Source organism: Sminthopsis crassicaudata, chromosome 3 (genome assembly GCF_048593235.1).
Source record: "Sminthopsis crassicaudata isolate SCR6 chromosome 3, ASM4859323v1, whole genome shotgun sequence".
Classification (NCBI taxonomy): Eukaryota; Metazoa; Chordata; class Mammalia; order Dasyuromorphia; family Dasyuridae; genus Sminthopsis; species Sminthopsis crassicaudata.
This window is the reverse complement of record NC_133619.1, coordinates 243666085-243678285: the sequence shown is the minus strand read 5'-3', so window position 1 is coordinate 243678285 and position 12201 is coordinate 243666085. Positions and strand designations below refer to the sequence as shown.

At 31.3% G+C, this 12201-nt stretch overlaps 1 protein-coding gene across 1 annotated transcript in view; it reads right to left on the bottom strand.

The window, feature by feature from the left end:
- OCA2 (OCA2 melanosomal transmembrane protein) overlaps positions 1–12201 on the bottom strand; it is a 654184-nt gene that overhangs the window by 393676 nt on the left and 248307 nt on the right. The window contains exon 15 of the mRNA XM_074300312.1: positions 11586–11718. Within this exon, the coding sequence (XP_074156413.1) occupies positions 11586–11718 (133 nt within the window). The remainder of the gene's footprint in view (positions 1–11585; positions 11719–12201) is intronic.

Below are 12201 nucleotides of genomic sequence, written 5' to 3'. Positions count from 1 at the left end.
CTAAAACACTATTTGAAATAATTAACAATGATGGCAAAGTTGCAGGCTCACACAAATCATCAGCATTCCTCTATATACTACCAACATAATCCAAAAGAAAAAGATAGATAAATTCCATTTAAAATAAGTGTACAAAATAGAAAATATTTGGACAAACCTAGAAACTATATAAACAAAATTGCAAAATATTTTTCATACAAAGACAGATCAAAACAACTGGAGCAGATAGAATTGTCTTTTTTATTATATTGACTCAACTTATCCAATTAAAGACAATTCTATCTAAATTAATTTACTTATTCAATGCCATATCAATAAAATTATCAAAAATATTTTAGAGAGCTAAAAATAATAAAATTCATCCTGAAGAATAAAAGATCAAGAATATCAAAGAAATCAATGAAAGAAAATGTATGGGAAAGTGGTCTAGCAGCACTAAATGTCAATGTTTTGCAAAATAGTAATCATCAAAATAATTTGATAATGACTAAGAAATAGACTGGTAGATCAGTAGAATGGATTAGATACATAATACACAATTGTAAATGACCATAACAAACCTAGAATTAGACAAATTCTAAAATCCAAACTTTTAGGACAACAGCTCATTATTTGACAAAAATTCACAGGGAAAACTAAAATGCAATTTGGTAGAAATTAGATGTAAACCAAGAGCTTATATCATATACCAAGATAGGATCAAAATAAATATATGAAGGGTACTATAATAAGTAAATTAGGGGTGCATGGAAAATTTTACCAGTCACATTTGTAGATGAGGGAACCATCTTTTTTTTAAACCAAATAAGAAATAGCAATACATAATATAAAATCGATAATTTGAATTACATTTAATTAAAAAGCTTTCTCACAAGCAAAATGTTGACTCAGGAAACTGAAGGTAATTTTTACAGCAAGTTTCTCTGATATGAGTCTATTTCTCAAACACACAGAGAACTGAGTCAAAAACATAAGAAATTAATTATTTGCCAACTCAGAAATAGTCAAAAAATATAAACCGAGAGTTTTCAAAAGAAGAAATCATAGTAATCTGTGGTCATATGAAAAAATGTTCTAAATTACTGTTGATTCAAAAAATGCAAATTTAAACTGAAACTCTGAGGAATTGCCTCAGATCTATCAGACTGGTGAACAAGACACAAAAGGAAAATGACAAATATTGGAAGGGGAATGGAAAAATTGGAACACTAATGACTTCTTAGAGTTGTGACTAGTCCAACCATTATGTAGAACAATTTGGAACTATGCTGACAGGGCTATAAAATTGGGACCTAGACTTATCACTACTAGTTTTGTATCCCAAGAAAAATTAAAAGAACATATATGCACAAAAATATGTATAGCAGATCTTTTGTGATGGCAAAGCATTGGAAAATGATGAGATATCCATAAATTGAGGAATGGCCAAACAAGTTGTAGTACATGATTGTTAGAATACTATTTTGCTTTAAGAAATATTAGCAAGATGTTTTCAAGGTGAAAAAAACCTGAAAAGACTTACAAGAACTGATAGAAACTGAAATGAGTACAATCAGGAGAATATTATACACAGAAACAGAAATATTGTACAATGATCAATTGCAATTTACTTAACCATTTTCAGCAATATGATCCAAGACAATTTCAAAGGATTTATTATGAAAAAATGCTCCAGTGAAAGAACTGGTGAAGTGTGAATGTAGACTGAAGAATACATTTTTTAACTTTCTTTTTCTTGAGATTTTTTTTTCTCTACAGTTATTTTTGCAATATTGCCAATATGGACTTTTTGCAAGACTGCACATCTTTAATTGTTATAAAATTGCTTGCCTTCTCAAAGGGAAAGGAGGAGAGGAAGGGGAAGGATTCAAAACTCAATTTTAAAAAAATGAATGCTTAAAAAATTTACATGTGATTGAGAAAAATACAATACAAAGATAATTTTGAAATATGTAGGATTACAAAGGAAATCAATCATATTTGAATACAATTATCAAAATTATTTTTTTTAATTCCCAGACTCCAGAATAAGAACCCCTGCCTTAGAGTGAGAAGTTTTTAAACCACTGAAACTCTCAGAGACCCTGGACTAAGACATAATAGGACTATGATTTACATTGGTATGAGGAATAAGGGAAGTTAGGTGATGCAGTGGAGAAAACCCTGGATACATAATGAGGAAGAGTTATGTTCAAATGTGGCTTCAAACATCATTTGATCGTGGGCAAATAACTTAACTTCTATTTGCTTCCATTTTCTGGGGAGAAAAATTAGCACTAACTTCACACAGTTATTAGAGGATCAAATGAAATAATATTCCTAAAATGCTTAGTTAAGTTCCTGGCATATAGCACGTGCTTAATAAATGCTTGTTTAAAAAAATAAAAGTTATGCCTACAACTGCAAAAGAATACACATCTTCATGATTGCCACCTACTAGAATGGAAATTCTTGGTAGCAATTATCTTTTTTTATATTTCTCTCAATGCTTAGCCTAGTGATTGGCACATAGTAGGTTTGCTAAATATAAAGATACATTATAGAAGATCACATATCTGTAGCAAACCTCAGTGGTCATCTCACTCTAGTCATTTTACACTTGAAGAAATTGAGACCCAATAAGTACAGAATCATAGCTTCAGAGCTGTCAGAAAACCTTATTTAACCACTCTTATTTCACAGATAAGGAAACTAAAATCAAGAGATACCTTGTCTAGACTCACACAGGTCATAAGTCTCAAATAAAATAATGAAACCAAGTCTTCCTGACAAGACCAGCCCTCAATATACTACATTATACTACCTCCCTTTTCAAACATTACCTTCTTAAAAGTCCTACTCTATCTTATGAGAGGAACTGCCTCAGAAAGAGTGAACTCCTTTTCACCAGAGGTATTCAAGCAGAGATAGGATGATCCCTGCTACAAAAGGATATATAAAGGATTCATGTTTGATTAGAAATTGAACTAAAGTGATCTTTGATATTCCTTCTAGATTAGTGGGATTTATGATTTTGAAAGTATAAAGTTCAGTGTGCCCATTGCTCATACCTAGGATATATATATATATATATATATATATATATATATATATATATATATATATATATATATATATGTATATATACATATATACGTATATATGTATATATATAGTATGTATATATGCATATATATGTATACATGTATATATATGCATATATACACATATAAAATCAATAGGTGATCAATTCAAGATGCAAGGGATTCAGCCTGTGAGTACAAATATGGCTGCTGGAAGTCATGGTACCCATCATAAACAATGGAATACTTTGGGGGGTGAGGGAGCAAGAATATCTTAGAAGAGGAAGGCGGGAATAAGATTTTTGTCTCTTTCGTGGCCCTTGATCTTTTTTTACACACCTTCTAGTTTGCCCCTTAAATTAAGTCAATCTAATATAGCCCCTGAGACATTTTCCTCTGAAGTGTTCTCAACACCATTTTAGCCATTCTGGGCTAAGCATTTAGTTTAGCCCAGTTGTGTTTAGTTACCAAATCTTGCTTATCACTTCTTGGGCTATCCATGGTCAATGCAATAGCAATCTTCCCTGAGCAATTTGTTCACTCAAGACCAGCTAAGACTTTCTTAACAAGAATGTGGGCTAACAATATTTGTATTAAATTCAATTTTTTTGTTCCAATTAATTGGCTTCCCATTTCAAAATTGTTCTTTTTTCTGAGTTTTTAACATAGACTTGAATTAACTTCAGAACTTCATAGGATCATAGATTTAGAGCAGAAAAGGATCATAATTTTATTGAGTCCAATGATTTCATTTTACATATGAGTAACCTAAGGTCTAGGAATCTAACAAAATTCAAAAAGATAGTGAGCAACAGAGTTGGATTTTTGAAGGCAGGTCCCACAATTCCAACCTTAGCCCTCCAAATTCAGTTCTCTTTAGATGATGTGTTAAACACTGCCTCATGCCAAATTGGCCAGCATTACCTATATAGTGAAGACTAACCAGATTAAAATGCAAATTAGAAATATTTTTAAAATAAATAAAAATACAGTAGAACATAGGACCTATTAATATGTGGTTTTCTAAGTGAACTGAACATCAGAGATCCTTATGTATTGTTTAGTGGCCCACTTAGCACCAGGTTGGGAGTCAGGACAACCAAAATTCAAATCCAGCTTCAAACACTAATTGTGTGTCCCTAGACAAATCACTTAAACATGTTTGCCTCAGTTTCCTCATCTGTAAAATGAGCTGGAGAAAAAACTAACAAACTACTACTTCATTATCTTGAGAAACCTCAAATGGGGTCATAAAGAATCAAACAAAACTAAACAACAATATTTGTATTTCAGCATGACACCACCCACTGTTATTTGACCACAGCAAATTGTCTCTTCCTTGTTTTGGAACTAGATGCAGACAATTGAATTACCCTAGGTAAATTACCACTAAATTTCACAGAATCAAAATGAATTAACATCGAGAGAAAGAACCAAATGAATTAAAATTTCTAAAATTCATTTTGTTTAGTTTCACTGGTTCTAGATAGAGGCAAAGAGCAAGTCATATGAAACATCAGAGTGGGACTCACAAAAAGAAGTATTAATTTTAACTGAGAATGATACTAAATCTCTGTTTCTTGGTTTCCATGTCTAGAAAAAGAAATAATAACTAACTGTTTTAATCTTTAGGGAAAACTAATTAAGATAACTAGAAGCTGGTTTTCAATCCAAAGTCAACCCATAGACTCTAGTTCTCTGTTTGGGTCAATGGACTCCAAAATATTCCAACATAAAAAGAAGTTGAATCCTCATGTGAAAAAACTAATCTATACACTTTCAAAACAAAGTACTTAAAAAGTCCCAAGACCAGAAAAATCAGGGTACAACTAATGTAGGGTGCCTGAAACTCCAAAACCTCAGTTGATTGGCAATCAGCAACCAACATGTCAGATAGTTCATTGATTAAAGCAGGTGTTTCAAATGATCCATATCAAGTTATTACAGAATCAAAGAAATTAGAGATGGAAATGGCCCATTAAGGCATCCCATGGCCCATTAAGCCCTCCTTCCTACTTCTTCCAACCCAGGTGACTGGAACCCCCTTTGATGAAATCTGTTTTATCAATCACCTTTTCATCCATTTCAAAAGAAAAATTAATAAATAAGATGAGACCTCTGCATTTATTTTCATTGAGAAGCCACTGATTAACCTCTTAGCAGTGGAATAGCTACTGATTAGAATAAAACAAGGTGAACAGGCTGATTGTAAGAATTCTGGATCTCATGTTATTAAGCAAATAGTAACTGATTATAAATTAGGATGGCAATCTGAATGAAAAATTTATAAGTTTCTTGGAAGTTTCCAAAACCTTTTTATCCTTCAAAAAGTTTCTTTTTGAGTTGAGTTTGAATTCTCCTATCTTGCACAAGTGTCATCTATTTAGGGAATTAAAGGGAACTTAGTATATGGAAAAGACAAAAATAACACTTTTTTAAAAATCTCTTTAGGGATCAGAATTGCATAACAATTGGGTTAAAGGTTACAAAACAAAAATGCCAGAATAAAGAATAATTATAATACAAGGCAAAGGGCAAAAGTTTTGGAACAAAATGAAAGCTTCTAAACATACAAATATTCAGTACTTCTTTTTTTTTTTTCAAATAGATCTAGGGGAAAGCAAATTAGACACAACATAATTAATGCTGAGGTTTAATTTATTAGTGTCACTAAAGTAACATTAGCTATGATTTTTTGAAGCAATTTAAAGAATCTTAAAAATGTATAAACCTGATCAACAATAGTTATTTTTCCTGTATCAACATGTACATATATATGTATGTATGTATTGTATTGTATTTAACATATACTTTAATATATTTAACATGTATTGGTTAACCTGCCCATCTGGGGGAGAGGGTGGAAGGAAGGAGGGGAAAAATTGGAACAAAAGGTTTTACAATTGTCAATGCTAAAAAATTACCCATGCATACATATTCTAAATAAAAAGCTATAATAAAAAACAATAGTTATTTTTCAAGAATTAATCTCCAGTGTATGCCTAGAATAATCTCAAGTAACACACTAAATAGAATAAAGCAGAATAAAGACCTTACAGATGTAAGGTTCTCACATTTAGAAGCGTTACAAATAGAGATTTATGGGAATTGATTCTTTTTAAATCACTGGATTAAAATGTTTTTTTTTAAGTACACAAGACATCAATTACCAAAACAGACACTGTGCAAATAGGTGCTATCATCATTAGGATGTCATTTCATCAAGCTAGCCTATGAACTAGACCATTTTCAGTTACTAATAGCTTCTCTACAGGGCAGGACCTACAAAGACATTATCATTGCCTTTGGCTCTACTTAGGAATGGCTCTATTTGCATGCATAGATTTTCCCAATGCTGTCTTTAAATGGGCAAAGGAAATGTAAAAATAGAGCACTGAAAAAATAATATATCATTTCCATGCTCCTTCAGAGTCAGAAAAAAAAAGTTCATTTGTTATAGAATTGTATACAGGATTAAGGACAAAATTTTGCAGATAGATTTCTGTACACCCATATTCACTAAATAATTGTTCAACTCTCCACTTAATTTTGCCTGTAGAAATCCAAATTTAAATAGATAAATTCACTATTATCATGTTCTAATTTTATTCCATTAATCTCTCCATCAGAATAATACTTACAATCAGAAAAGGAGAAATTAAAGAAAATCCATTTCACTTCAAATATACAACTAGCAGGTTATGAAACCCTTGTAGATATCAAATCTAAAAGGACTATATAATGAAAATAATCATTACATTTAATTGTCATGGAAATCTAATTATTACAAAAGAGCAAATTTTGATTGAATTTAGGTTCAAAAAGAAAAGCAAAAAAGATTATTTCAATGATCTAACAAATATCAGCAGAAAATAAAGAAAGGGGCAATAGAAGAAAAGACTTCTTTGTTCTTCAGAAAGGTTGGACCTTTATTACTAGGCAAGGCTATTTATTAAAAAAATAATAATAATTATAAATGCTTGACAGTTAAATGAATAAAATTGGACCTAATGGCTACTATTATAGCTTTAATATTTGAATAGCAAATTGAAATACAGTTTCACTTATAACTTTTTCTATTTTATTTTACAAATTTCCTTCAGCTTTTGAGCAACATTTCACTGATCTTTTTCTTCTCCAGGATTCTATTGCACTAACAGCCATTCAACAATACCTAGTTGAACAGTTTATTATATCTAAATATATGATGTCTGTGAACTTGGTGTGTATTTCTAGATTGTACATTCAGTGGGGGAAAGAATCATACTTTTTTATAATTCAAAGTGCTCAGGACACTTTCAGAATTGGACTGGGTATTTAATAAATACTATGAAATTTTGGAATGAGCCATTTTGATAATTTCAGGTTCATCCTATTTTCTTTACATTCAGCTTCTATCATTGTCACCATCTTCATCAAGGATTCAAACCCAGTACTCTAACTTCCCAGATAAGAGCTACCTTAAAGTAAAAGATCTTTTCACTCACAAAGAATGACTTCCAGATGCAAATTGAAGATGGTTGAATAATTTCTGAGAACAAATTTCATATTCCTTTAGAAACCCATCTTTCAAGATCTTGGGAAAATGCTATCTGAAATGACTCACAACTATGTTTTCTACTATTACTACTATTTTTCAGCTTCAATGGAATAAAAGTTGTTGTTGTTTATCCTTTGTTTTCTTTGTTTTCATTTTATTTATTTATTTTAGAATTAAATAAGAAATAGGAAAAGAAAAATAATACCATATGCACAGTAGAACATAAGAGAAGATTCAAAATAAAGAACAAATTTCCATTTACAGAACTCCTATATAATAAACACTATACAATCTGTTCAATTGTCCATCTTTGCTTCCTTATAGGATCTATTTCATCACTTTTAACTGTAGTCTTTTTTCCCCTTCTCTCCCCCACAAAGAAAGCTACAATTAAGTGCAGATATATTCATATGTATAAATAATATATTATATATATTTATATGCATATATATGCAAATATAAATGCAAAGATGTATACATAGATATCAATAATCATATTCACATCCATCTATTCAAGATTATACAATCCTTGTTTGTTCTCTGTTTCTCTGAAGATGGTTAATATCTTCCTTCATAACTTCAAATCTTTCCATATTTTTTAACTCTACTAAAAAGCTAAACTCAACTCTACCCCTGATTTTTATTTTATGTTTGTACATGTTTCCTCTTTCCTATTTAACTACTCTACTTTACTTATACCTGTCACTTTGTCCTCCTATTACTTAACTCACCACCCCTCCAAGGATCCCTCTACCCAGTTACTCCCTATCCTATTTTCATTAATCTAAACACCTAATTCCACTCCTATTGGTGTACACACTTTTCTATTTCCCCTCCTCCATCTTATCCTATTCAGTCACTCTTTTTTACAAATTTAGAAAACTTTTATTCTCTTCCAAATTATATGTTGTCCTCTCCTTAACACAAATCTGATGTGAGTGAAATTCCCTCTAAAAATCCCTCCCTAATCTCCTCCTATCTATCCCTTAAGCCTCTTAATTATTTCTGAATTTAGGAGACTTTTATATCCTTATCAATAGATGAGAGAGAGAGAGAGAGAGAGAGAGAGAGAGAGAGAGAGAGAGAGAGAGAGAGAGAGAGAGAGAGAGAGAGAGAGAGAGAGAGAGAGAGAGAGAGAGAGAATGATAGATAGATATGCATTGTTCCCTCTCTAACCTATTTCCAATGAGAGTAGTGTTCCAGAACTACCAGCTCTCCTCATCCATCTAATTTATCTGTGTCATTTATACTTCTCACACCTCATTTTTATAAAATGATTACTCATTTTACCTTTTGCTACAGTTTTGTTTTTTTAGATCACCTCATACTCACCTCTACCCCAATCTTTCCTTCAAAGTATCCAATTATTAATGATAATGTTAGACATAAAGTTTATATTTCCACGTATAAAATAGTTTGTTCTTAAGTCCCTTGTAAATAATCTTTGATGTTTACCTTATATTTTTTTTGAATTTTGTATATCAAATTTTCTATTAAGTTCAGGTCTTTTGTAGCAAAATTCTGAAATTCAGGCAATTCACTAAATATACTTTTTTCCCCTTTTTTCCCTTTTTATTTAACTTTGTTTGGTATGATATTTTCAATCACAACACTAGTTCTTTTGCTTTTTGATATATAGTGTTCCCAAACCTGCATTCTTTTAATGTAGTTGCTACTAAGCTAGGTCTTGTGTGAGTCTAAATGCGGCTACGCTGTATTTAATTTTTTCTTCTTGTTGCTCATAATATTTTTTTCTTGATCTGGGGATTTTGGAATTTGGATAAGATGTTCCTGTAGGTTTTCCTCATAGAATTTCTTTTAGCAGGTGATTAATGATTTTTTTTCTATTTCTATTTTCCCCTCTTATTCTAACACTTCAGAACAATTTTCTTTAATTTTTTTTCTCATATTATTATATTAAAATTCTTTTTTTAAATCATAGCTTCCAGGCATTACAATTATCCTTATGTTTTGTCCTTTGATCTGTTTTCCAGATCAGTATATACATATATATATATATATATATATATATATATATATATATATATATTGGTGAGATGCCTCACATTCTCTTCCATTTTTTCATTCTTTATATTGTTTTATTATTTCTTGGTCTTTTATGACTTTTCGGCTTCCTCTTATCAAATTCTGGTTTTCAAGGAGTCTGTGACAAGACCAAAATAATACAGTGATACAGTGTCATACAGTGAATGTCATACAGTGAATGAACTTGGAATCTTCAGTGTTTAACCAAATTTCAAGCCAAAGCATTTCATATCATCTATTTCAGCTTCATTTGAAGAAATTGCTTTGTACCATCCATTTGAATGGGGGGAGTCTTTACATGTTTGGGGTAGACACCCCTCTAATTCACCTTGTTGATTATCCTCACCCTAGTTTTACCTCTATGCCAAGATGGTTTACCAAGTTGTGGCCATTGCCCATGCTACAGTGTTTTGATGACAGTTGAGTATCAAATAGATACCAAGCATGAATGAGAAGCTTTTGAAAAGGGCTCAGCAAACCCTCACACCAGAGATACTAGTCCTCCTTCAATACCCAAAGAAATGAAAACTATATATGAAGGGGAAAATGTCTATCCTGAATAATAACTGACTGCTGAATCATAACAGATATACTTAGACCTCTAACTACTAATTATGAAATGAAATTTAGGTGTCTTAGTAAAGATGAAGGGAATCAAAAGCCAAGAAAATCTGGGTTCAACTACTTCTGCCCATGACACATGCTGGCTTTCTGGTCCTGAGTCAATCATTTAACTTCTTAATGCTTCAAACAACTATAAAATTAAAAATTTGAGAGAAGGTACCAAACTATACTAGTAGAGGCAGATTCCTCCCTAAAGAGGTCATCATATCAATGAAATATCTATCCACTAAAGATGAAAAACAGATCATTAGCCTAAAGAGCTCAATAACTAATAAAAGCATGAAATAAATGAATTAAAATTTAAAACTACAAACATTATGAATGCCAAAAATGGATGACCTCAAGTCAGCTGAAGTCCAATTAAAATAGAGAAAATACAATATTGTCAGCAGCCATCCAAATTTTGGCATAAGAATAATTTAAATATTCTCCAAATCCCAAGGGAAATAGCATTTCCCAAGCCATCTGAATGGCTTGCAGCTTTTCCAACTGTTAGACCTTCCCAAGAAAATTTAAAGTAAGAGAAATTGTCAAATATCACAATGACAAGATGTCTTCACCATGATTGAAACTACACCAGAGCATTTTAGGGCATTGCTATATTAAGGTAAAGGGATTGTTAGTGTAAGTTGTTCCATTAACAAGTGCTTATATTTAATGTGTTCCCTAACTTTCCTAGAAGAACTTTTAGTACAAAAATATCTCTACATCAGAAGGAAAAGAAAAGAGGGAACAGGCTCTTACTGTGTATATGCACTTTAAATACTTTACAAATATCTCATTTGGTAATATAGACCTAGTCTTCATTAAAAATAGTGCTATTTTACTTAATGTGTCTGAACACTGTAATTTGAATTATGGTATCTTTTTTATTTTAGTTGCATTTGAGCACTAGAACAACTATCTATAATATGATCTACAAACTTTATATTTAAATTATAGTACATGATTTGAACTATAAATAATAGGCATTTGAATTATCACAAAGGATATGAATGATAGTGTAGGACTTACTTTCTGGATTCCACTAATTCCATTAGAGAAAGTGAATGGCACATACTTAGGAAAATCAGAACTCATGGATTGAAAGCTTTTGAACTTGCCTTTAATCAGAAAGAAGGAGCTACTCCAACCTCCACTTATATTAAGGAAACATTTTGGCAGGTGACATTTATCTTATCCTCTGTCCATAATTTTACATTACGTTTTTGTTCTAAAACTCATTTTCAAAGAGAATTAAATTACTTTCCTGTCATTTTACAGGAAAAAAGGAAAACTCACAGTGAATAATTCCCCCACCCTCTCAAACTTACCAACAATCTCACTTGGCTCCTTATTATAAAGCTTTTTATTCCAGTAAAGGAGTCTCAGGAAAGGAAAAGAGACGAGGAGAACAAGACAAATTCCCACAAACATGTGTGCTGTGAATCCAGCAAAATCCATTCCCTAAAGGGAAAAAAAAAGAAAGGAAAATAGTAGACTGAGCCTCAATATCAATATCGATGAAACATTACTGGTCTTCAGTTATAATTCAATGACTGTATTCATAGAAATCCCAAAACATCTGGACAAAAAACAATAAAAATCAGCATTTTCTAAGATATTGTGAGAAATTTCCAAACATTTAAGTGAATTTTTCATTTTTTCCCAGCAATTTCCTATACAACACCACACAAAACATTGGTTAGAAAGACCCTTGGGAAAGAATTACTGTTAGAAAATTAACAGATTTCTTTTAATCCATATAGTTTGCAATAAGATAGTCATATCCACATACATATATGTGTATAAAACTATGCAAATTCAACTATGCAGATAGACATGCATTTCACATATATGAGTGAATACACACATATAACGTATACATTTGTATTTATCTACATGTTTAGTGTTTCAAAATATATATGACTCCCATGAGCATTGATACCA